A 27,867-nucleotide genomic window follows, 5' to 3' on the forward strand; every position below is an offset into this window, starting at 1 on the left:
ATGAATGAATTTTATTATTTATGATGACTATTAATTGCATTATGTCAACAATTACTGCTTTATAATATAAGTGGAGAGGTGAGACTATCTTTTTTTCGCCACTGTGCCCCCCAAACAAGCTCAAACATATTTGCCCCCTCGATAAGCTCGTTGTTCAATTAAAAACCCCATGGGTTGTCGCTGTCCTTATTCATCACGCCGATTGCCTCCCCCTCGGCCAGCCGTCTCATTGAATGTCATTGAAAAATACTTAATTAAATTCATCAACGCTTGACATGACGCGCCCGGCAGCGCAGAAACAGGAGCAGAACTTCCTGGCAAAAGGATGTGGGGGAGTTGGGTGGATGAGTTGCAAAGTGGTGGGGCTTACTGGCAGCCAATTGGCAAAAGTGAGAAGTTCACTTTGCCGCCATTATGAGGACCCATGGGGGGTCAAAGGGTGGCCAAGTGGGAGTGGGTGGTCCAATCTGGGTGCTGATCCATGTGCGAGTGGGCAGTGCTTAATTACATTTACACATGAAGGCCGTGTTTACAAGAGCGGCCACTGAATGGATGCAGCGGCGGGAGATGATTGCCGGTCGGTTATGGGGTTTGACAAGCTTGATTGCTTCCAGGTTCCCACCTGCCTGCCCTCCATGAGGACCATCAGATGGCTGGAAGCCATCGAGGACCTCACAAATCGATTTGGTGGGGGCTCTTTGGCCTTGTTGCGTTTTAAACTTACAATTTTGGGGTATATTTACTAAATCAGCAGGTTTCAGATTAAAAGGAATTTTAAAAAAAATTTGTATGATAGTTATAAGCCACAAGGAGTCCGAAAGAACAGACTCTTTAATAATTAATATTTAATTTTAATTTTAAAACCCTTTTTTTTCTAGTAAGATAATAACAGACGACATTGCGTATACGCAATGATCTTAAGTAAGAACATTTTTCAGGTGCTAAACCAGTGTTATGTTATTTAAGTCTTCTATGATAAAAAGTCATCTTTGGCTTATTGCATAGTCGATGTACCCGCTTTTTTTAATTACCACTTCGTTGCCCATCAATCGCCTGGTAAATTGGACAAACAATACTTTCGCAGGCCATTTCAGGTTGTTTCTCATTATGCTCCGCTTTACATAATGGGCTTCGACACACTGTTGTGTTGCCTTTTGCTCCATTAATGAACTTTTTGCCATTGCAACACTTTCAGAAAAGTTTTCATTTCCTTTTTTAATTTTCAAAAATATTTTTAAGTATTTCCTAACTCTTTTAAATTATTTAAGGTATTGTTAATGTTGAAGATAAGATAGCTGTGCCCCAAAGTGTAAGGTACAACTTGAACTTGATCCAACTCCAAAAATATTTTTAGGATGTGCAGTTTTTTAAATTTCATCTTACAATGACAAATTCATTTCATTCATTTTCATTTTTAAAAAATTCTTAAATTCTTTCTATTTAATACTTGGTCTAAGATTGGATTCTCAGTGTAAGCTTTAAGCTTTACTTACGTGTGCAGAATCGCGGCTCATCGCTGCCATCGCCGCAGTCGTTCAGATTGTTGCAGTACTTGCTGAGCGGCACGCACCTTCCGTTGGAGCAGCTGAACTCGGCGAGGGAGCAGCCCGTGGAGGCGGAGGATCCGGGTGCCAGTTGCAAATTGGCCGGTTTGCCGGGTCCCAAGGAGCTGCTGGGGCTGGAGCCGAAACTGGTTGGGGAGCCAGAGCCAACTGTTCCGGATCCGGAACCGGGTGCTGCTCCTCCTCCTCCTCCACCGCCACCTCCTCCGGCGGCAGCTGCTGTGGCAGCCAGGCCCAAACCGATTCCCAGGCAGAGGAGCAGCGTCAGCGTTGCCGGAAGAGGATGTCGCCGCTGTTGATGTTGCAACTGCTGATGTTGCCGCTGTTTCGGTTGCTGCAACTGCTGTTGCTGCTGCTGCTGCTGTTGCTGTTGCGACTCACAATGGTCGCTGCAGCTGGAAGTCATTGTGGATGTTGCTGGTGTTCCTGTCGCTTTAATTGCACGACATTGTGTTGGATTTGTCGTCACTTTTAGCAGCATTCTAGCCACATTTCTGTGTCGTTCATTTGGCAGCCATTTTCTGTGCCGCCTCAGTTTGCACCTCGTATCTCTCAGTCTGCTGGTTGCTTTTGTTGCTTTATGTTTTGGTGTTGCTGTTGTTTCTGTTGCTGTTGCTGGGGCAGTGTTTGTTGCAATTATTCGTTGTTTCAGTTTCTTTGGCCTTTTTCTGCTTTTGTATTTCTGGCGCCATTTCAATGTCATTACTGTTGTGTCTGAAAATGTAGAGGAGAATAAGAGATACGCTTAGTATTTAATTCTTTAAGTAAGAGTTTTATAGAACTTCTTTGGAAACTCTTAAGAAAATGGCTCGCAATACCCATTGCTATTAAATACTTCTCAGAAAAGAACTGATTTTAAAAACAGTATCTAATTTAAAGTTAGCTAAATACTTTGTATTATTTTTGAATAATTTTTTTAGTTAGTGTTTTGATTCAAAATTTTAAGAACATATATGCTACACAATGAAAAAAAATGTATTTAGTTAAATTATTAAATTAAATTTTATGTTTTGTATTTTTCAGAAAAGAAATGATTTTTTAAAACGACATTGTACTTAAAGTTTCCTATGTTTTTTTACTCTCCAACTATTTTTTTAGATTGTATATTGATTTAAAATTTTTTGAATTCATATGCCGAGTATGAGTAAATGAAATTTATGAAACTAAATTTATTAAATGAAATCACGTTTATTGATTTGAGCTATTGACCCACAAGCAAACTTACTTTTAAGGTTTTTGTTTGGTTTAGTTAGTTTAATTTAGGTTCGAAATAATGTTTCACCAATCCCTACACAAAAACATTTATGCAATAATAAATTTTAAACTTATTTTAGCTACATAATTTATCGTTGTTATTTTATCTATAATTTTAAACATGAGCAGTAATACTGTTTTTAATTTCACACCTTATTAGCACACAAATTGCAAATTACAAGCTTTAATTGTATTTCAAGCATTTAAAATATAATTGAATTCCGGGCCTAATGATTAACAATCATGGTTTTACAGAGGCTCTGTTTTTTTTCGCTTCTGGCAAATAATTTAAAATATTCAAATGCCTGGGGCCACAAATTTCCACATGCCTCGCTGACCGATTACACGCCAAATTTATGGGCAAATATTTATCGCTGCGCGTATACAGTAGTCGTATTCGAACATGGGAATAAATTCTACCGATGCGGCCAAGCCCACGACCAATAAAAATCATAAATATTTGCAGCGTAAACAATTTCTCCTCATGTTTTTGTTTTTTCGTTTTATTTTTCGGTTTCACTGCGACTTTCTCGCATATTTTTCACGCCGAGCTAAGGACGAATTTTCACGCGCGTTGCACATTATGGAAAGTTACGAGTATTTTTTGTGGCATTTTCCTTTTTTTTTCCGCTCGCTGGGCGTGTAACGGTTTCATTTTGTCCTTGTTTTCCGACTTTTCCACGATCCACTCTACACAATGGATATATATATGTGTATGCATGGAGGTCTGGCCCGCCAGTCGGTCGGAATTGATTAATGTGTTTTCGGTGCAGCGAAAAAGGGGTTTTTCTGGGGCTGTCGATTGCAGCTTGCCAGTGATAACGATGAGTAGAAAAACAACAGCTCTCTAGTACAGCCCTCCGCCGCCTCTGCAAATGATTTATGAACGTTGTTTTGGGGGCCTTGCAAACGCATGACCCCAAAACACTGTCCAACATCCATGCCGCAGAGTCGGCAAGTCAATGAGTGCCACGGGGAAATTATAGAGCAAAAATCGCGGAAAAGCAGGAGACTAAAAAAAAATAGTAGTAGTTGCATAATTTTAAATTAGACGCTCAGACATGGAACAGACGAGCTAATGGGATGGGTGAATGCAGGTTTTTATGAGGTCTGCATAGTATCTCTGGGACGGTTTCTGAAATTCAGCGGCGTCAGCAGACAGCAGATGACGCCGGCAACCAGACGGAAACTGATGCCCATGTTTTTTCCAACCAGCTTGTTGCACAAGAGAACACGAAAATACCAGAGGTTTATTTGGGTTCGAGGGAATTGGGAGAACGGAGTTGGAATTGGAGTTGGAAACTCCCTGGCGGTTGGGGACAATTTTTGGTAAACTCCCCGACAAGTGCAGTTAAGTCAGTTCCAATAAACTTTTTTCAACAAATTGGCTTTGGAAGCGGGTTCGCATCAAGATAAATGAGCTGGTTTATGTGGTTATAAACGGATAAGTGATTTATTATTGTTCCAATCATGTGTAAAAATGTTACAATTTAGTTGCAAAACTTTGGTAGTAATAAAAATGTACATTGTAAATAAAATCACAAAGAAAAAGTTAAAGGTTTACGAAAAATAAAATTCAGAGGTGTTCCTTAAAACAAAATGGATGTTCCTATTGTTGTAAGTAATTTTTTTTTAATGAACGTTAAAATATTTATTATATAATTTGTTTAAAGACCTATTCCTTTAAATTTGATAGAAGGGTTATACTTTCAAAAGTGATAATGAACTAAGTAAGTTAAATAATTCAATTGCTTGAAAAAAGGGGTAAGTCCTAAGATATCTTAAATTTTTTATGAACACTGTTAATATAATAATGGTTATAAGACAACTCTTTAGTTATCACATTGGTTAAATTCAGCTCTTAAACTATTACATCCCTCCAATAAATTTTCTTCATAAAAAATCTACAGATATCCCAAGTTACAAGAAGTAAAGTGGCCCCATCTTCAAGACTTTATGGTGTTTTTAAGGACTCTTGGTTGTAACCAATATGCCTGTGACGATTGTAGCGAAGCCAGCATGTTGTTTTTAACAATTTTATGGTCGAGCAGCCACTCCTTCCAATTTCGCCCTGCATTTTGGCCATTACAAAGTCTGGCGTCAGTAAAATTCGCCACGAAATCGTGCAGTGCTAAAGTAATCCCCCGGGGAGGAGACGAAAACTGGACTCTGTCTAGTCGTGCATTAAATTGCTAATAAGTTTTAATGTGGCCAACTTTGTCTCAGCCAAATGGGTTGTCTTAAAGCAAAACATTCTCATTCAAATGGCTGCCCCTTAACTCAATGTCAAAGCTATTTGCTGCGATTCTCCACGAACCGAGAGGGTAAACAGAAGCTGTTTTTCTGTTTATTTTCTATTTTCAAGTCATCTCATCACTGCAGTGGCTTATCAGGCGAGAGCCACACAGCCAGATATAGCCATCCCCATATCTGTTTACGAGCCAGAAGATGGATATGGAGCTGCTGCCGCTTTAATGGATCTCAAAGGGATGGCGTCGATATCAACTTTCGTCAAGCGCTGGGGATGTGCGAATGTGCCGCCCCCTTTGGCGGCCCACGTTGACTTTCGTAACCCCACATTTGGCGGGGCCCCTCCACATATGCAAAATAGTTGCACATAAAAAGTGCCGAAGGACTCGAGAATCCTTGCAGCCAACGGCTGGTGTCAGTTGTCGTTACTGTTGCCGCTGTGTTGGGATTGTCGGTAGTCATCATCGTCTTTATCATCATTGCTTGAGCACTGGCACTGGCACTGGCTCCTGCTCATCCTGGAACTTTCTGTGGGAAACCGGAATGGAATTTAACTCCCGGTGCACGGAAAAAAATTGTGTGTTCTTTGGTACTCGACCTATTTTTACTATTATAATTATATATTATATATTATATTACTATATATATGTAAAGGTATTCCCTTGAAACTAAGAATAAACAGCCCACTACACTTGAATGACCCTGTTAAATCATCTTGTATTAAATCTATATGTATTTAAAAAAACTAATCAAGCTTTGGATTGTTAAAGGTATTAGGTAGTAGCCAAAAAAAAGTAAGGTTATATTTCTAGAATATTTGTTTACCTCATAGGAGAAATATGAATAGATCAATATCAAAACTTAATGAGAATGTGTCATTAATGTTATAAATGTTTCTAACTGCATCTAATATGCTGGATAGGCATAGGCTGCATAGACATTTTCGGATAATCTTACAAATTTTTATAAAATTTTTACTAACTAAAATATACATTTTTTAAAGAACTTGACTTTTTAAAAAATGTTTTCTCTGCCTATGTCATTTATTTTCCCTTTTGCTCCCTCCTTCTGATTCTCCCTTCTCAAAGTTTCTCTCAATGGCGCAGCGGAAAGGGAAGTGCAGACACAGACACGCACACACATGCACACCGCCTGCATTTGTGGGCGTGTGACTTTAAATTTTGTTGCATATGCGAGGGCGTTCTGGCCTCTGTGGTTCAATGCATTCAATGCATTGCAATGCCTGCCCAGACGCCTCATTAGCGCTGCGATTCGCAGCCAAAATGCCAAATGATAATTGCAGCAATTTGGCCCCGAAAAATAAGGCGAGACAAATTGTATCGCACGAAACTTGAAAAGTTGGTCGACGCAAATTGGAGCCAGCGGAGAATCGCGTTTTGGGGTTACTGCGAAGTTGGCAATGGGGCCAAATTGTAACGAGCTAAGCGCCAGCACACACACACACACACCCATTGAAAAGTATTCCCAAGTTGCCTCTTTTGCAAGAAGTCAAATTTCTTTTCGGCACGTCAAACTCAAGCTCACGTCATCAAAGTTTTCTTTTGGCAATGTGTGCGCCATTACGACCGGAAATGCCACACAGGAGCTTGGATGTCTGTGTGTCTTGTGTACATATGTGTGTATGCAGAAAGCGCGTCAAAGTTATTTAAACACCAAAGCGACTTTCATCATCTCGAGTTCGCTGGCAAAAAAAGGCTCTCACATGTATGTAGATACTCCTTGTCGCCCTTCTCTGCTTTCTTCGCCAAGTACTTTCACTAAGCCGCTTAGTGGCACGCAGGCTGCAGATCCCGAGTTCCGAATCCCCAATCCTGGCTGGGAGCCTCTGTTTGCAGGCGTGCTTGTTTACCTAACATGGCTAATGAAACTCGAGACGGAGAGTTGCAAGCCTTCCTTTTTTTTGGCAAACTTTTAAGTGAAAGAAATCCGATTGAAAAGGGTACTAAGATATGATTGTTTTAATACCCTGAGTAAAGGAAATCCATTTATTTGGATAAGCTTTGGGACTTCGAATGCCAAGAAAAAGTTCAAGTGTACCATCTTTTCATGAATAAGTAATGATATGACAGGCAGAACTTATAGTTTATTGAAATGTAATAACAACCTTTATCATTAAGTTTGATTTCTAGTTATACTTGATGAGTTAAAATGCTTTTCATAGAATCATAATTAAGTTTAAACATATTTTAATAATGGGTTTCTTACAAACATTTTTAGCCAGTCATGGATTGCTGGAAAACTTATTTATGAAAGAGTTTCACATATAACCAGAAGTCCAGTGATAATGTTTTTCTATTGTATTTTAAAAACTATAAGACCTACATTTTCTTTTTATTTACATACAGACTCTTCATTAATATTTTTAATTCATTTTAATTCTTTCCCGCTTTTATTTTATTTTATTGTTCTTAACACACTCAGCTTTATACCTTTTACTCCTTCCGGTTTTCCCCTTTTATTTTTCACTTTTCTGGGAAGTCATAAAGCTGGCACATGAGCAAATTAAGCTCACTTTAATGGACATTTGAGATGTCAGGATTTAATTACTCGAACGACATGCAACACTTGAAGCCTTCATGGGGATTTTCGGCCAAAATTGATGGCATTTTCCTTTCGGCTGTCACTCGGCAATAAAAATGCGAGCACTCAAAATCGTTTCAGTCATCCGGGCCACCCGTTTTTCGAATCGATTCGGTGGCATTCCATTGTTTAGCCTTTGATTGTCATTCACTCGGCGCGGCGTTAAAGTGTATTTTAATTTGATTTCATTGTTCGCTGTCATTTGCCGTCATTTGATGGCCGGAATGAATATGAATTGAATTGGCTGTGATGGGGAGATTTTTCGATTGGGGACTGGGCTAGTGGTCTACGGACTCTTTTGGTCTCCAATGACATTCGTTTCATTGCGTTTCAACAATTCGATTAGCACGGAAATTCAGGAAAACTTGATGGCCCGAATGGCGGGCCTTTCCCAATGACACGGCTTTTTAATTAGTTTTTAGTTTCGGGTGGACTGCCATTCGAAATGGGATGCTAATTAATATGACAGACGCAGGACAGGAAGTGGGAAATTTGATTTTCATTTGAGAGTTTCATAGTGATTTCCGAACAAAAGCTGTGGGGTATTTAATGGGGGGCATTAAGCGCCTGAATTTAGAGTAGTGTGTACCCACCTAATGAGGCACGTGTGAAGTGAATAATTTAAGTGAAACGATATATAGGCATTAGTGTTTTTTGAAAGCCAAAAGGAACTCAACCAAACTCTGTTTAATATTTAATTCGACCCCACAAAATCACCGCATTCAATTCAATAATGCATGACCGATATGTCTAACAGTTGTAGCCATAAATAAAAAACACAGACAACCTATTCGTGTTCAAATAAAATCTTAATAAAAGAAAAATACGACGCCTCGCCGTTGGCTTTTTAATTAAAAATTTTGCGACAGTTGAAATGTGAAAAATCGAGCATACGCCGTGTTGTTCCACTTGAATTCGGTGATTACTTTTGAATGAATTCCGATATTTCCCATGCATGACGAGTAAATATTGGCATTGCCCTTGGCAATTTTGGCAACCTTTGATTGATATGCGTTTAAATCGATTGGAGTTGGTGCCTCCAATCTCGGCTTCTTGTGCATATGTCATTAATTTCAAATGCTCTGCTGTGGAAAGTGGGTGGGACAGCCCACGACATAACTGTCAGGTCTGTCGACTGTCGCCTGTCAGGACCGCCTCCTTCGTCCTTCGTCCTTATGCAGAGCCATCAACGATTCAACTCTCCGCTTGATTCCGCTTCATGCCGCCGATGTTTTCGCCATTATTTTGCTTAGCAAATATTCAGAATGTGTGCGTTGATTCTTCTCCGGGCGCATTGCATGAATTACTTTTGCCTTTGTTAAGAGCAAACACAATGCCTAAGTTGATGATGGCAGCCTGACGCTGAGCTGGTGCTGATGTGCGTGTAGGATTTGTGAGCTGTAAGGCATTCAAGGATGCGCGACCCACATATATGTGCACGGGAAAAAAACAGGGACTACAAATATTTATTATACTCGATTTCGATATTTTGATAATTTAATTTCCTATAAATTATCTGATTTTTAGACTCTTTGTAGTCCATGGTAAATGCTTTCCCATTTTAATTTATTTTTACAGTCACTATGGAGTAGTGTAAAAACATTTCACGTTTAGAAGTATACATCACATCAGTCTTTTAATATTCAAATGATTTTTTCGTTCCCATAAATAATCTAAGTCGGTTGCTGTAAAAATTATTATAAAATAAATAATGAATGTTTAAAATTATCAACAAATATTTTTCTTTAATTTATCAATTTATCTGAAGATTATTTATATTCTTATCACAATTAAATATTCAACAAAATCCATTTTTCTTGAGACGTTATCTTAGGTAAAATATTTTTTTGTTTCTAATTTCTTGTTAAGCTTTTTTAACAAAACACAACGAAAAGTTATCTTTATATAAGCACAAATTAAAATAATGTTAAAAGAAAACTCAGACCAACTATTTTCCTTGTGCATTTGCAAAACATCCAAGACAAGGCCTAGCAAATGGCGATGGTGGCTGGGAGAATTCCCCCAATGCTAAATATTCAAATCAGAATGAAGACCGAGGCGTTGTCATATTTTGTATTTCGAAGCTGCTAAACATTTGTCACAATGCCTGCTCGCATCTGCCGGCGTTGGCAAATGGGAAGGAAAACATTTTCCCAGCAACTTGGCAATGTCGCATATTTCCCGACGAGTGTGAGTGCGTGCAAAATAATGTTTTGCTTGTCTTTATTTAAAGGGAAAATTGTTTTTCCCCAGTAATTTGTTTTCTATTCAAATTTTCATCTGTGCGGGTTAAGGTGTGGATTTGAGGGACTCAGGCCTGCTGTAATTCCTTTTAAGTGCCGAAAATCAATGGCAAAAAGAAGCCGCTGAACGTTAGTCACTTTTGGCCCAAAGGCAGATGAATGGTCCACCCACAGAGCCTCCTTTTTTCCAACTTTTTTTTCACCACCCTGCAAGTACTCCAAGTGGTACCACTCAACTTTTCCAGCGCGAAGTGGCTTGCCGTTTGGAATTTGCAACAAATGGCAAAGAAAAATCGAAATAGAAATTGAGAAAAAAAAAAATCGAAATTCAAGTGCTAGCTCCCGAGCTATTTGCATAATGCGACTGCTGCATGAATAAACCATGTCGAACCAGGCTCTCCCAATTCGCGGTGTTTCCACTCCGGGCCCCGCTTTTCAGCCATTTTTTCTCGGCTTTTTCCTCTTCATTCCACTGTCTGTGGAAGTAAAACGTTTAAATCAAATCAGGCAAGGAATGTTTTTTATCCCAGCCAAAGCTGCAGACAGCAGAGGTTATGATGATGCCCACACATATAGCCTTAAGCCCATACGGAGAAAAAAGAACTTACAGTTTGTGTAAAATAAATTGATTTCAAAAGCTTTCAAATTTGTACCATAAAAAGGTATAACAATTTCTATGCTTTTAGTAAAAGAAAAGAATATTCAAAAACTTTTATTTTTAGACCTTTTTAAAGACAAACTTTGCTGAGCCTCAAACATGTTTAAACATGTTTCAACATGTTTTTCTCCAAATACTTTTCAAAACTTTAGACATTTTCTCGGTGTATGCGATAAGGTCCCTAACGCTTGATTGAACATTTTTCGCCTGGAACAGCTGCAAAGTACCTTTCCACATCGCCGGCCCCGCAGCCCCCTCCTTTGAGGACAATTTATGTGGCTTTAAGGACAAAAGCGTCTGCCGATGGGCCTTTGCCCTCATAAGTATGCCATGAAAAATGTATGGCGGCGCGCACATAAAAAAGCGGGCATAAAGGAATACCCTTTGGAAAAACTACACACCGAACCAAACTGACAATGAATATCAAATGTCAATGACAGCCGCAGCGTGGAAACTATCCTGCAGGACGACCAGGACTCCAGCCAAATATGAAATAAATCACTGGTCGGGTTATTGACACGTAAGCAAATATTTGCAGCCACCAAGGAAATGTCAACTTGTTCCCATCGACCGAGTTTCCACCAGCTTTTCCACCTTTTCCTGGGCAAACACGTCGGCATGCAAAGCAGTGGGTAAAGTGGGAAAAGAACTTTCCAACCAAGAACTTTCCTCCGGAAAACTGGCAGCCTGCTCGTCAAAACTGCGCTAGCATGTCGACAGCAAAGTCCACTTAATCCAAATTCTGTAAAAATTGTCAGCGCTGGGAAATGGAAAATGGGTAGCTGCTTTTCCTTCAACGTTGACTTTCCCGGCGATAAGGACGGCAATGTCAACCGGCTGACGTGTGTGCTAGTGTGTGTGTAAGGACATTTCATTATATGGGTGTGTGTGTGCTGTTTGCTTGGCATGCCATGTCATCAATTTCGCCTTCAATTTGTTTACCCGCTTGGCCTGCTGACTGTCATTCCTGCGGAGTGGTCGGAAAACGGGGAGAAATCGGGGAAAATGCGAGGAAAATGCTCAGAGGCGAGGTGGCTATTTGCCGTAATTTTGGGACAAGCAGTTTACGGCAAAGGGAGTGCAGAATGTGCTTGTCTATCGCTAATTAGGCCGTTCCGAGCCAAGGAGAAAGAGGTATCTTTTCAAATTAATTAAACTGGAGCAGACAAATAAAATCCTTAATTTGACACCTGAGTACAGTAACAGTTTTCATTTATTCTGCTCAGATGACAGGTGTTTAGATACACTAAAAACCATTTTAGAAATCCTAGAATATTTATATAAATGAATAGATAAATTAATGAATTATATGAAGTATCTCATCATAGCTATTTTATTGTGTTACCCTTGAATTCATAATCTTAAAAAAATTATAATTTTTAAAAACATAATTGTGTTTACCCATTGTTCAAATAGATTGAAGTTTTATAAATATAATCCGATGATTACTTATTATTACCAAGAAAGTTTCTCTGTTAAAGTCTCCCATTGTTAAAATTTTCCATTGTTAAAATCTTCCATCGTTAAAATATTCTTTTCATGTTGTTAAAGTAAGTAAAATGAAAAGATATCTTCAAACAGTTCAGTTAAGTAGTAAATACATTTTCTTTAAATATATATTCCTATCACACAACTAATGGCGAAAGCGAAGGCAAACATTTTTCAGGTTAACGACGCTCGCTGAAAGTTCAACAAAATCATCAGGGTCACGATGATGTCTTCTTGCCAACTCATCCCCTCATCGTCTATTTCGGTGATGTCTGCATCTTCCTGTCAGCTCACGCATTTTCCCTCCCGGTAAAGTGTTCAATGCATGTCCTTAGCCACACACAAACGCACACACAGAGGTCCCCACTTCGTCATCCAGGATCCTTCAACTCATCCAGCATCCTTCTTCGTCCCCGCATTCCGCAGTTAAGTGATTGGTGAAATGTATTTGCATAATTTTTACAGATTTCTCAATGGCTGTCATGCATAATGCTCGGCAAAGGACCTGCATTTGCAATGATAGCCCAGGACCTGGAGCCTGGTATCCTTGGTTAGCCACCTTCTGTCCTCCATCCACATCCTCCTGCTCCTCCACGTTTTTTTCCAAGCTGGCAAACATGCCAGTTAAGCTTCTCCTTTTACGGCGTTGGTGATGGAAGTTTTTGCATATGCGAATATTTTATGCAGATTTATGTCAACTTTTTGGGCTACGTGTCCTGCATCCTGGCCACGTGCATTTATTGAATTAGTGTGTGCCGGTGAGCCTGCCACCCAGTGTTGTAAACTGCCCTAAAATGTTGTAAATTTTTCGGGGCATCAGCTTGTCCTGACACCGGGCGGAAAATCAGGGGGCGGGCAAGAGAACACGGGCCCAACTGTCAGGCAAACAACGAAAAGTTGTTTGTGCCCTACTCAGAAGGAGGCCTCCTTGCCACCCACTTGCCACCACCCAACAAATATACCAAACACCCACCCACCCACACACGCATGTACGACAACAAACATTTGCAAATGTTGTTGCCGATGTCGCCTGTCGCTGAAGCCTGTTTCCTGTCGCGTTGCGACCTATTCCCCATCTTCTCCTCCATCCTCTCCCTTGTGACCAACCACTGTCCATTTTCCCCGTATTTTCCCAAAATACCCTGTAACTTTGCAGAAAAGAGGTATACTGTCTTCGAAACTAGGTATATAATAGGAAAATGTCAGCTTGAATCTTTTCTTAATGATAAAAGTAAACAATTTCACACACATAACGAATTACATACATAGTTTAATATAGATTGTAGCTAATACAGTCTTTCGTAGTATCTAATTTTTTAAATGTGAAAATATTTCATTAAGGTTCAGAAAATTTTAAAATAATATTATAAGTATCTCTGGTTAAGTAATTATAAAGAAGCGGTATATCTTTAAAATGAAAAGAGAAACATATAAAATAAATAATATATTAAGGATCTAAACACACCTAGCAACTAAAAAAAATATTATAAAATATTTTTGATAAACATAGTATGCTATAAACTAAAGGGTATCCTCTAGCAATATTTGTTATTTTTATTTTTATAATGAAAAGAGAAAACTTATCTCCAACTTTATGATGATTTCCACAAAGAGAAGACCGAGGGGAAAGGCCGGAATGGAATGGAAAAAAAGACTTGAAGCCCCAACTTCAGATTGAGAATGAGAATAAGGACGGGAGCAAGTTTTCCTTCTTCAAGTTGTCGCTGCCGACTTCTTGTTTGTGTTGTGCGATGCTGCTTTTCCTTTTCCATTTCCATTTCCTTTGTGTCCGTGTGTGAGTTTCCCCCTCAAGTCAGCCGAAGACTGAAGTGGGACAACACTTAATTTTGTGTAAGTACTCACTCAGCTCATTAACTGAGCCAAAAGGAAACTGGGCCTCGTCTCGCACCGGAAAATGCAAATACCGAATTCAAAAGCTCTGGCCCCGCAGCACAGGGGAAATTAAATTTAAGCACCGAAATGGACGAGCAGAAAAAAGTGAGGCATCCGGAAAAGCATGAGGAAAATAAAGCAAAAGCAATTTACCAGCGGCTGTGGCGCATCTTCTTTTTCTTCTTTTGGCCAAGTGGTAAAATGGTAAAATGGGAATTACAGGGGAAGGGAAAAGCAGTTTGAATCCGTTTAGTTTGCGCCAAGTGGAGCCATCAATCAGGAAAACACACTCACGCACGCACGCACGCAATCATTGCGAATTAGGCAGGGGTGTGGGGATTTTCCGGGGCTTTCCCGGGGGCCTTCCAGATGCGATCGTTGACCATAACTCAGCTTGACGCTCCCTGGCAGTTTGTGGTCAACAACAATGCCAGAAACTGCACTTTCTGCCGCTTGAGTTATGGCCATAAAATGGCATTCAAAATTGCGGAAATGCCAAACCATGAATTTCTTTGCAGCAACTGAAAGGAAATTTTTGGCAGCAAATTGCACTCTCTCCACAATAAAATGGCCATGCCATTGATATTGAAACTACCACTAAATTTCACTCTTTTCGGATTAATGGGCTGAGTAAGTTAAAAAGAAATAAAATGTCGCCTTGCTAGTTTAATTTAGTTTTAAAATCATTATCATGACAAATTGAAATCAAATTCACTGTTGCTTAAATGACAATCAATAAATTGGGCTGTGAAAATTTGAATTGTAAAATAGTTTTAATAAAATGGTCACTAAATTTGTGTATTTTAATTAATTGTTTTGACAAAAAAAGAATAAACTGTCAAAAGTTTAGAAAATAAATTTGTACCCACTGGGAATTTCCCAGCTTAATAAATGGGATGCAAACTTCAAGTGACAATATAAAATTGCAAAATAAAATCAATTTAGTTTTAAAGATGATTTATAGAATTTAAAAGATCAATAATTAAAACATAGTATGCAAATTGAAGAAGTAAAAGTAAAAATGTGTAAAATTCATATTAATTTGATATTCAGTCCAATATCTTCACATCCGTAGAAGAGAAATGTGTCAAATAGGATGTCAAGTAAATTCACTTTGCTCTGGAGTAGCAAACAATTTCCGGAACTCGTTTTGCCAGATAAACGAGATGTGTCAACTGAATAAATCCCAAAGACTTTCGTTGACATCACCTGTGCGACTTCCCACGCTGGCTGTCTTTCAGGATTTCAGGTAACTGCATCCTGTGAATTTTCCATCACGAATATCAAAATGAAACCAATACGAGTTTTCTAAGCCCAACAAATCCGAAAACGTGGTCTATAATCTTTATTTTGTTACATTGGAATATTAAGTATTTGCTCAATAACTTCTTTTTATAGAGTAAGTAATTGCATCATAGAATGGGAACTCAATTTGAGAATATTTTATTAAATTCTTGCCGAAAACGATCCAATTTTAATGGTTTTTGTTATTTATCTATGAAATATTTAAATGTTAAATTATAATTTGGGGACTCTTACCCAACTTTATACAGTTTTAATCGCTTCCAACATGAGAGCCAGATAAAACCACTTCAAATAATTACAATGCACAGGCTGGCAGCAGAAATTACAATATGTGAAGCCATCCGAAAAATAAAAAAGAGAGCATCACAATATGAAAATATATGTAGATTCAGAGACCGCAAAGCACACATAAATATGTATAAACAAACAAAACCACAATGGCGAAACAACATTTCACTTAAATTAGAAGCGAAAATGGCGGAAAAATAATTCAGAGGAAGTCCCCGTCTGGGAAGCAGAACCACACGATTTCAGACAATAATATCTGTGTCAGCCGCAACAAAACGGCAACAACAATGGCCAAAAGAGGGGGCATGCCCCCCTGCCACGCCCCATGCCCCACGCCCCACTCAACTCTCAACCCACTTCAACCCTTGGTGGCCAGGTAAATGGCGGCTAAGCGCCAGAACTCAAAAACTTAAATCTCCGTGTAATATTTTTCCATAAAACCCGAGGAGTTGGGAGTTCCTGGCCACATATTTAATGCTGCAAGTTGAACTGCCAAGCGGACGAGGCCAGCAGGTGCTGATAGAACTCATTCGAGTTGCAGGAAAAGTTGCATGGGGGGCAGGATGATGAAGGGGAGTAGGAGCTGGAGGAGCTGGAGGAGCAGGAGCCACTGGAGTAACTGGAGCATGCAAAGCACATCCGAGTGGATGCAATGGGTCTCCGGGGAGCGAACGGAACGGCTATTGCACTGCTGCGACAGGTTTAAAGAGGTCAGCCGGCTGAACAATGCTTAAAACGGACCCAACTGGGCATTCGCTTTCTGGCCAGGAAACGAGAGTCGCTGGAACGGGAGTCACCAGCAAAAGTTGCCCATTCAACCAATTAGCCAGAGATTATTTCATCGATTTTTGTTAACTCCCCAGGCAAACGGAATTGCCAGGGGGCGTACAGGATTCCAAATAGCCATCACCGGGAAAAATTATAGTATCGTGTTTTCAGTTTAAACCAGTTGAGAACTAGCCATTTTTTTTTAAATAATATTAATATCCGAATCTTAACATTAGTAAAATAGAAATATAATAAGAAAACATATTAATAAGAATGGTATGAATGGCATTGCCTTTCACAATGATTTCTATATTTATGATTTTTTAATATTAGTTTTAGGTAATATAACAAAATTAAAATATTCAATCCTAAATAATAATGATTATTCTTAATTTTTAATTTTTTTGAGTAAATTAAAACTAATGGAAACCATAGTAACTCATATAAATCAAATGGAAAGGTGCCTGGTTTAAGGTTTATATTCGGCCTCTGGATCGTTGCAAGTGGTATTATTATTTTAGTTAGTAACCAGCCTTATAAAACTTTCATATACATTCTCATTGTCCAGTTGAGACTATATTTAACTCTATATTTTTCGCTCTGCATAGAGGAGACAAAGCCACTTTTGCGTGCGCCCAAGACAAAGACAAAGCCACCGCAGCGGGGATTCGGAATCCAGCATCCAGCTGGGACGCCGCCCGCTGCTCCGACTGGCTTTTGTGCGGTCCAGGACCCATGTGTGATAAAAAAGGATAAGAGGGAACTTTGGCACGCCCACCCAGCACCAGGACACCAGGACACCATCCGCTGCCGAAGTCAAGACAATATGCTCACGGCTCCATGGATAACTTCGTGGTTTGACAAAGCGACGAGAACGACGAAGAGGACGACGTCAGCATGGCATGAAAAATGGCACTTGATAAGGTGCCCGAGGGTGTAGCACTCCTAGGACTAGGAGCGTAGACGCAGGACGAAGGACGAAGGAGTCATCCTGCCGAGCAGGAAGTGTGAAGCGGCGTGCATAACAAAATGGAGCAGCAGCCTCCAAGTCTGGCTGTCTGTGTATGTATGTTGGCTGCTGTTTTGGGAGTAGCGAAGTTGCATTTTCGCCCCGCGGGCTGCCATTTGTCGCCCCACGACTTCCTTTAACCCTCTTTTTCCCACTGAGTAAATAGCAAAAGGCGCGTAAGGACCCCCGATCCTTCCTTCTGCCCACTCCTGTGGCTTTTGGCCGTAAGTAAGTGGCTCTTGGTTAGTTCGTTTGCGTTGCCACTTCCGCATCACGAGCGCCGTTGTTGTGGCCATAGAGAATATCTACCTCCTTTCATCACACTCCAGCCATCGTCTTGTCCCAATTTGGCCACGTTCTGTTTCCCAATTGGCCCAGAGCTGGATAAACAGACAGCGCATTGGTGACCCCTTAATCACCGTAATCAACCTAATGGATAATATCCAGCGGAAGTCGTAATTGTGCAACTGCAACTGTCACTCATAACTGTCAGCGAGCATTACCCAAAAGTCAGCGGAACGAATCTGGAGCAGGGCAAGGAGGTCCTTGTATTTATTGCCTTCAATCTGCAAATGGAATGTTTTCCTTTGTCTCTCTGAGGGGATTTTGGTTTATGCTGTTGAGTTATTAAGGGATGCATTCAATAAGAATTTCTTTGAGAGGTTTTATGGGACTTTAGGGATAAGCATATGAAAAGGAAGGCTTACATCCCGTGGTATTGAATTATCTTATGAATTCCTTTATAATTTGTGAATTGAACTGAAGACGTTTGCATATAATGCTTTGTAAAAGAAAGGCTTCACATTAAATTACCTTAAAAATACCTCGAACATAGCAGTAAGGTGATTTTAGTAATTTACCGAAGAACTCAAGCCAAAGTTCGAGGCAGCATTGCATTCAATAATATTTTGTTTTAGAAGTTTTATGAGACTTTAAGCTTATAGGAGGAGAGGTGTACTTCCTGCGTATATTTTCCATTCTCATCCTTGGCAGTAAGGTATCTTCAGGAACTTTCCCATGAACTTCAGCCAAAGTTCGGGGCACGCTTGCATTGAATAATATATTCTTTAAGAGGGAGACTTTATGCACATGAAAATAAGGGTTTACTACCTGACTTATCTTATATAGCAGCTTATAAGGTATTTTTAGGTGTTTAACATTGTTTTCTTAAGACTATCCATAGAGAATAAGGGCTAACTTTATATCCCATAGACCCATCGTATAAAGCTGCTTATATTCTTAAACGCTCATATTTGCCAATAAGATATTTTAGGGAATTTTCCAATAAACTACAGCTAAGTTCGATGCACGACCTTCGGGTGACAAAGTAGCACTGCAATTTGCAACATAATGTCACAATGAAGGCGCCTCGCAGGATGCTCATTGTGTGTGATGGTCTAATCAAGGACAGCTGGCTGGGGCCAGAGGAAGCCATCTGGAGATGGGTGGTCCTGGGCCGTGACTGCACTGCCAATCGCTGCAAATCAGCGCGGAATTACCTCATTGATGGGGCAGCACGAGGAGGGGATTGGCAGCCAAGAAGACTATAGCATGCTTTTCTGGGCCCTCAGCTGCGCACGTTGCAAATTAACTTAATGCTGGATTTTTCTAGGGAGAGGGGCGAGATGCAGCTGGGGGAACAGGACGCATCCTGGTAAGTTTGCTTGTCTGCTTCCGCTTGGCAAAAGTGTCCTTGAGTGCTGCTAATGCCGCTGCAATAAGAAGGAAACGGAAACTGCCGACGAGACAACTCTCACACACACACACTTAACGAAGGGGCTAATGGCTGACTCCTCGCCTCCTTGGCACTTGGCAACTTTTAGCTTGTTAAGTTTTTAATAAAATAAGAGATTCCTCATTTCCCCCGCCCCCGCCAACCCGTTTGCCAGCACTTCGAGTGGCTGCACTTCATCTAGCCAGAGATAACTTGCCGCATGAAAACATCAACAGCAATTGAAGCACCCATTGCAGTGAGCGGATATTATAAATTTTCAATTTCATATCCTTGCTCTTGGCTTTCTGGATTCCTGGCTTTCAGCCTTTTAGTCGGCGTCTTGGGGCTCTTGGGCATTTTCGCAGCGCTCTAATGAGTTTTCCCTTGCGCCGAAGCGCTTAAAATGAAAATATGTTTGCTTTGCGGTTCTGCATCCTTCGCAGGCTCTTCACATATAGCCAAACACTCGAGGTCAATGAAAAATAGCATATAAAATGTAAGTAATTTCTTTAAGTTTATAGCTATTTATATCCTGTTTTGCAAGGACATTAAAATATTAAAATGAATTTTTTAACTTTTAAAAAGCGTTGCTACTTTTTCAACCGCTGCTGTATGCCCCATACACTGCATTTCGATGTGAGACTCCTGCTCAAGTACATCGCCACTTTACTTCGTCCTTTTTTTTGTGCGATCTGATGAGAGCGTATCCTTGAGTTCTTTTTTCAGATCCCTTTGTTTTCCCCGCCTCGCAGGATTGGGAAGGTGCTGAGGCATGCCAGAAGCTGGATAAATGCAAAAGGCACTGGCCAGGAATGTGGAGGCGGTGCCGGATTTATGTTCCATTCATTCTGCATATGCTGATTGCTATTTTCCCCACTCTCGTTTTGTTCCCTTCGCTCTTTGTTGCCGCACTTTGCGAATTATGCCATCGATTTGGGTTGCCTTTGCCGATGTTTTCCACAAATGGAAACTTTTGGAAGTGCTCTTCAAAGGGGCCAAGTAAAGTTTGCTTACTCCCAGGCCAAGCAACTAATTCTGAACTTAGTTCTAGTTGCATTTTAAAGTCAATTAATTAAAGGTGTATATCTAAAAACAAGCACATTGTTGCCCGAAATAATAAATTATCATAAATGACAAGAGATAATATTTAATTCAAAGATAATCAAGGCTTAAGAAAAGTGATAAATTCTACAAAACACTTAAACAAGTGAAAATAAATGAAAATAAATGTTCTGATTTAACGACTCGTTTAAAATGACAAACAATATAAGAGTCAGGGATTTATGATTGCCTCTTTTTCAAGCTGCCAGCTCAATGGGATTTTACTGAATGATTGTTTAAAGTTCATATATAAGTTAAACAAAATTCCCCTGAGCTCAAAGAGTTGCATTCCTTTTTTTCCGCTCCTGTAATTTCAATAATGCAAATTGAAAATTGCGGGAATAAAAATTATCATATTGCATTGGCGGGCTTCCGCATTCGCATTTCATTTGCACTCTCCTTAGTTGCAAGTACGCAAGTTGTATTTAATTTAATTGCGCATAATTTGTATTTTTTACTGTTGACGTGCCGGGTGACTGCATTTGATACAGTGAAACGAGGTGGTGGGTGTGGAATATGAATTACTGGGAAAATAAAAAGAGGAAAATGTCAGGCGCGCAAAAATGTCAACACGACATGCAACAACATGGACCGCAACAACTGAAACTGCAGCAACAATGGGGCAAAATATGCAACTGGTGGGGGGAGGGGGGGTAGGTGAAAGGTAGGTGGGCGTAGAAACGGGGGTGTGGCATTCTGGTACAAGCCATACTACATGGTTATACGTAGTACAGTAGTTTGCAGCTGCCGTTGACACAGATTTAAGACACACACACACACTCCCGCACGCATATGCAAAAATGTGGCCATAAATAAGCGTTGCCTACTTTTAAGCATGCATTAAATGAAATTGTGGGCGTGGCAGGTTGCCAGGTTGGGGTCTGTAGACTTTAGTTTCATTTCAAGAGGCGGCTTTTAGTCGATCCGAGTGCTGCCCCAAATCGATTTTGGATAGGCTATTAAGGCACATATTGCATGGGCCACCCGCACACACACTCACACACTCGAGGGGGCCTATTTGCTGGGGTGACGCCCATGGATGGGTTAAGCGAAGTGGGCCACCCCAATCGATGCGACTTATAGGTGGTTAAGTAATTCGGTCGGTGATAATGGTGCAGCATTACCAGGGCTTGCTGGCACGACATTTTCGCAAGTGCAATCGGGAATCTGGAGGGTAATCCTTATGGGGTGCTTACAAAATTAGTTGGGCGATTAATTGGGATGGGAAAAATATACCTTTCGGATTGCTGTTTCCTTAAAAATGAAATTTAGTAGAACATGTTAAGCAAAACTTTATAATTTATAAATGGTAAAAGACAATAGTATTGTTTTCATACCCCAAGACAGGGATCTGCGAAAATCACTACATGTTTCTAAGACTTTGTTACTTATTTGTATAGAATTATAATTTTTTCTCATTTGAAAATTCGTTTTTTTCGTAAGTATATACCCTGTTTTTATAACCTAAAAATTTAATAAAGGTCAGAACGAATTTAGTTTTAATTGTTTATGGTTGGTATTCATGCCAAATATTTTAGTTAGATTCATTAAATCTCTATTTATCCAGAAAACCTCCTAAAATCTTAGAAAGTTAACATAAAAAGTAATTAGACAATTATTAGCCGAGGTTTCAACTGCAATTCCAACTTTTTGGCCAGCGTTTAAGGGCAATCAGCAGGGCAAACACAATTTGGCAGTGCTGGCCGAGGAGTTTTTCCGGCAGAGCAGTGCCTCATTAAGACCGGCCACCCACTGAGTCCTCCCTGGGGATCCAACCCCCTCTCCTTCTCAACCCCCGATGCAGTGCATCTGCATCTGCTGCCACTCGAGGCGTGCGAAAGTTGAATTTTAATTTAAATGTGACCAACTTTATGACTCCGAAATGAGTTCAACAGGAGTGCAAAAGGCTCGAGTTGAGGCAATGATGTTTGCACAAGAGTCCTCTGACCAAGGAAAAATATCAACACACATATTTGCACACACAAGCAACTGGAAACCGGATGCAAATGATGTACTCACACACTCACAGTCTCCTCCGGCATTACTTTGCATAACGCACATTTCCGCCTGGTGATTTCGATTTAAATGCAGTTGTGCTGCTTTTATTGAATTTCATTTGAAAAAATTTCCGCTATTCAATTGTAAATTCAGTGGAGCTTATTTTATAACCGAATAAATAAATATTTCTGTAGCTGCTTCGTGTAATCATAAATAAAAGCAAATTGTTTTGTGGCCATAAAAAAAAACCCTGGCAGATATCTGCCAAAGAAAAACTTGTTTATTTGCAGGACCCTCTGTGTGTGTGTGTTGTTTGTTTTGTGTTTAAAAGAAAATTTCTCTCATTGCCAGTTTGTTGTTTTTCCGACTCTTTGTGGTGCGTAATGGGGCAGCTGGTGCTGGGGATTTGTGGACGGAGCAGGTCCTGGAGCTTTATTAGAGCCGACTGGCTGCGGAACGTGAACGTGCCGGGGCAATCCGACAGGATATACGTAATAAGGATACGCTCTCGCCATTAACACAGCGTCTTTTGAGGCAAATCCTCCGGCAAATAAAAATAAACACATAACACATAAACAGAGGACAAAGGCGGCCGATGGAGCTGGCAAAGACGGCATTTGCGTTTGCCAGCCATAATTTATACCCAACAGCCCAAGCGAAATAGAACAACACACACGGATACACGAGGAAAAATATTTGCTCTTCTTTACTTGTGATTTTAAGCCCTAATCTTTGAAAAGACTTAAAACCTTAGGCTTCAAATATTCAGGCAAGCCTTTTTGTGGAATTAAACTTACACAAAAATAAAAGCATGTTGTTCCTTGAAAGACAATAAATCAAAATCAAAAAGCAATTTTAAATACTCATGTATAGGATAAAAATTGTTTTAAAAATCCCTGCAGCACTTAAAAAATATAATTTGTATATGTCTATTGATTTTTAAGAATTTCTGTGATTTTTTATTTAATTGTATATTGATCTACTTGAAAATAAAAAATGTTAAAAAATAAAAAATTGATAATCTTAGGGTTTGTTAATTTTATATGTTTAAATATGTTATGTTTATCAATGATATGATATGTTTATCAAGTTAACTTAAATTTTCTTCTTGGAAACATTTAGGTGTTATATTTTTTTATGGTAAAAGTAAGCCGAAAAATCGTACTTTTTTTTTTAATTGTGTTATAAAATGTATATATAGAAAGCATATTTTTTTTAGTGCACCCAAAACGAGACTCATTCTTTGATAGAACAATTAAATTGAAATTGGTAGGCAGACCCACACGCGTAGAAAACAACGACAATGAGACGAACGACAAGACAAGCAGTCGTATCCAGAACTCGTTTGTGCCACAATAATAATTCGAGGACATTTGTATAAATTTGCAATTGCATTTTATTGGCTCGTCCTGCGAGTCATAATATTTGCATATGTGTGCGTTCGGCATACATAATGTGCGTCTTTATGGCTCGTTGCGTATACGCAACGTGGCAAATGGCCAAATCAATGCAATCAGCACGAGAAATTGACCAAATATTGTTGCTAAGACAAAGGCCTCTCGGCTGATCAATACGTTCAATTATAAACAAGATACACATATCTCTATATGCATGCGTGTGTGTGTGCTAGCAACACGACTCCATTTTCATTTTGGCCACAAATGATTTTCCTTTTCCCCATTTGGCAGCCACAAATTATCATCAGCTGGCAAAGCTTTAAAGAAAACTGTTGACAATGCAGAGATAGCAGCGGCACAACAACAATTCCATTGACACACTTTTCCCCATTTCTTCTCCGGCGGAAAAACAAGGGAAAATGTCGACTAGCAAAATCGATGGCCTGAAAAAGCCGGGGCGAGAATAAAGCAAAAATAAAAACCGAAAGCAAAGTCGCAGTAAATCGCACAGAGTTCCCCCATCCTCGAATCTGTGGCAGTTGTACGTGTCATTTGGCTGCAGTTTTATTTGCTTGGCCATAATGCAAGTTTATGTTTATAGCCCTGTTCGGGCTCTCCTGCTTTTCTACTTCCCAGCTGCAGGAGCCCTGACTCTGGCCATTGAAGTTAGCTGATCTTGCACTCGACTAAGCGGAAAACACACAAAACACAAAGCTCGGCGAAAAACAATAAATGGGGCAATGGCTGGGATTTTAACAGAGCGAAGTCGAGCTTACCCTTTACTGAAAATTAGCGAAGTGATTAAGAACAAATTAGTTAAATTAAATAGTTAAAACTAAAACATTTTAAGGAAATATACATTATTTATTTATATTTTAAAGTATATTATCTATAATTATCACGTTATGATGCCACAAAGTACCATATAGAAATGTCTGAAATTATAAACTAAATATTAGTGTTAATGATTGTGATGAAGAATAAATCATTTATATTTTAATAATTGTATCTTTAGGCTACAAAAATATAGGTGATAGGATTTTTACAATTTCCTTTCAAGTAGTAAACAAAACATAATAACATTTTAAAAAAATATAGCTTTTTTAATATTATTCAATTTATAATTTATAAATATCATTGATCATTATTCAAGATGAATAAGCAACTGCGTCCAAGTACAATACACCCTAATGAACATTTTTGAAGTATATTTAACATCATTAGGTCATTCTCTTTCACTATAGGAAAGTCCAAGCTTTGTAAACCTTTCAGTCCGATAGAAAATACAGATAATACCCTTTCGCTTCGGGAACTTTCTCCCGCTGACCCTAATCGTTGGCACATGACGTCGCAGCGACTTTCACGATGCTGCAAGCTGTTAAAAATAGATTTTGTTGGCATTTTGCAGGCCAGAACCCAAACCAGCAGTACAATCAGGATCCTGCTCCTGCCCAGACTCCTTTTCCGAAGTCAGGACCTGGTCTTGGGCACGTTTCCCTGGCGCTGCCGAGCAATGAAACGTTCTAATGCCATTTGCAAGTGGAACGGAAGGGAAAATGCCGGAGTGGTGGGCATTTTCACAGGCTGGATGTTGGCTTTTCAGCTGGCAGACAGACGGGCGACATTTTTTTTTCGGTACGAAATAAAAATGGAAAGTTGGCATAAAAAGTAAACAGCAGATTGTGAGCGGGGAAGTGCGGCTGGAGGTAACTAAACGGAAAGCAAAAGCCAATGCTGCAAGAACGAAGGAAAAGCCAGTAAATGCAGCTGGAGAATGGGGGGGAAGTCCCTAAATCAGGTCAGGGATTTGCTTGCCGAATGCCGAATGCTTCGCCCTGCAGTTTTTCCTGTTTTCCCTATTTTCCTCTATATTTTTTTTGCCTTTTTGGTGTTGCTTTGTTTCGTTTTCTTTTGGCTTTTTGGCGGCCCTAGGAAAAAGTGAAATTGAAATTACGTATACGCCGCGATGGTCCCGATGCAAGAATTAATTTAATTACAGCCAGCAGACGGCAAACAACAAATTGAACTGAAAAGCCGGCCAAATGAGTGCGTCATACATTCAAGTCTCTTTATGTTTTGTGTGTCACTGGAGCATTCAGTTGGCAGCTGGCTAAAAGGGGGTTCTGGGTTGGCCAGAAGGGTTGGGCTGCCTTGGGTTGGGTTGTTTGCCCGACAACCGCAAGCTGCATTTTTAATTGCTCACACGTGCGAAGCAGCAGCCCCAGGAAAATTCAAGAGGGGGGTGGAAAAACTAAGTGGGGATGGGGGGAGCAGCTGGGAAAGCCGCCCGGAGGATGTGGCAGCTCTACTTGAACTCATTCGGCGTGGAAATTATGGCACGCTCAAGTTGATTTTGACAGGCAGGAGGCGCAAGTATTCCCAGCACAAAACTCAAACTCAAACACAAGCGCAGACCCACACACACACACTGCCATACGCATCCTTGAATTCTGGAAAAGTTTTGCGAAAATGTTCGGCACGTTCGGCGGCCTCTGCCTAGACCACAGGGTCCTGATCCTCTCCTGCTGCACAGAAACAAATTATAAAAATATTTTTTAGGACTCATTAAATTTAAGGCTAATGGTTAAGATACCTTTTTCACAACAAGATGTAGTATCTTATCAGGTTAAAGGGGTAATTTGTTATAAAAAAATATCAAAGCATTTTTATAAAATAGATAGACATTACATTTTATTCAGTATATGTCAAAACGACACAGTCAATATAATATATGATATATGATATAATATCTTAAGATTTAATATCTTAAAAGCCCTAATGTTTGATAAGTTTATACTTAGAGAAATGTATTTTTCTCCGTGTGGCAATAAGTGTCTAACTTGCAAGTGGCAGGGCAGCAAATGACTGCTGCTCCTGGGCAGGCTCTTAATTGATATGCAATAAACATTGGCCACATTGGAGCTTCAGGCAGAAGACAGAAAACTAAGGACACAGAGGCAGGCGAATCGATGGAGGAGCTGGATGTTTGACTGACAGACAAAAGCTGGCACAACTCCGACAAGTAAATCCGGGCAGGACTCTATTTTTGCCCGCACTTGCCACTTTCTCAGCTTCTGTTTTGTTTCCTTTCCGACGCTCCCGTTTCCGTTTCCGTTTTCCCTGCCCTGCCCTTCTTCCCTTTCGCCTGTCAAGCGCTCAAGTTTAATGCGCTTAGTGGCTCCGACTCCATCTGGGTCTTACTCTACTGTCTTACTTTGTTTCCCCGAATGCTATGCCTGTTGGCCATTGTGTAACATTTAACAAAATTGAATTACAATGTATTTTGGTAAATTTAGCAAAAATCGTTGCCTTCTAATTGAGCCTGTGTGGTACACTAGAAGTGTACGCAAGCATTTTAGACCATAATTAAATGGCCATCTTCAGTGGCTTAAAGTGCTGATAAAGCTGAAAATTGTTTGCAGTTAAATACTTAGTTACAATGAATCAATAATCAGTTTGTACTGGAATTCTAAAGCTCCTTCTTCCAGATTTGCATCGAAAGCAGGTTTACGTAGATGAAGACTTTGGCAAACAATGGGTTTCAATTAAGATCTCTCTTAACTACTCGTTTACTATGCATTTACATAGACAAATGGACTGTTGAGTGGGTCTAGAACTAACTAAATTGGGATTGAAAGCAATGGAATTCCAATACAAAGTAGTTAATGAATGACTGAAGCATCTTTATATTTTGTATTTAAAAAGTATTTAAGAATATAAAAAAGGAATAATACCGGGTCATTTTTAACCACTTTCCAATAATAGTTTGTAAATATAATAGGATCATTTACTTACTCATTTTGTCAGACGCAACAATGCTGGCTACTGAATTGGCCTTATGTATTGGCTCTGGTTAAAATTTATCACGTATACGCCTAGTTGCGCATTGTTGGTTAGCACCAAAAATGGATGAACTTAATAGTAATATAATTCACAGTTTAATTTGAAGTTTGCGTTTCGTTTCGCGTTTCGAGTGCTGAATTACACACCAAACAGACAAAATAGACAAAAATAAAATAATTTGTTATAACAGACAGGACACGCACACACAAACACAGACAAACGCCAGCTGCTGTTTTAGATGTAGTTTGTTTTTGTATTCCCACGCTGGTCCTAGAAATTTGTCGCTGCTTTTGATTGCCATTTAAATGTGCATATTTAATTTGTTTATTTATCGGATGGAGCAGGCCCTCAAAAGGAGAAAAACACGCAGCTGAAATGCAATTTTGGTTTTAATTTTAATTTATTTATGGCCATTTATTTAAATTCTTCCAAAAATATTTGCCAGAGACCATTTTTATTTGAACGCCATTTGGCTTTTGTTGTGATAATTTATGC

At 39.6% G+C, this 27,867-nt stretch overlaps 1 protein-coding gene across 4 annotated transcripts in view; it reads right to left on the bottom strand.

Annotated features, from left to right (window-relative positions):
• Nucleotides 1–27,867, bottom strand: part of LOC108013110 (uncharacterized) — a 46,266-nt gene that overhangs the window by 15,013 nt on the left and 3,386 nt on the right. For 3 of the 4 annotated variants that reach the window (XR_005014143.3, XM_036814752.3, XM_036814751.3), the window contains exons 2-3: nt 27,325–27,505; nt 1,494–2,276 (exon numbers count right to left, since the gene is read on the bottom strand). Coding sequence is in view for 3 of the 4 variants with exons in the window: in XM_036814752.3 (XP_036670647.2) it covers nt 1,494–2,276; nt 27,325–27,328 (787 nt within the window). In the remaining variant the exon portion in view is untranslated. Of the gene's footprint in view, nt 1–1,493; nt 2,277–2,787; nt 2,832–27,324; nt 27,506–27,867 lie in introns of those variants that run through there. The other variant, XM_065864171.2, reaches the window with a different exon arrangement.

This window comes from Drosophila suzukii, chromosome 3, assembly GCF_043229965.1.
Source record: "Drosophila suzukii chromosome 3, CBGP_Dsuzu_IsoJpt1.0, whole genome shotgun sequence".
In the NCBI taxonomy this organism is placed as follows: Eukaryota; Metazoa; Arthropoda; class Insecta; order Diptera; family Drosophilidae; genus Drosophila; species Drosophila suzukii.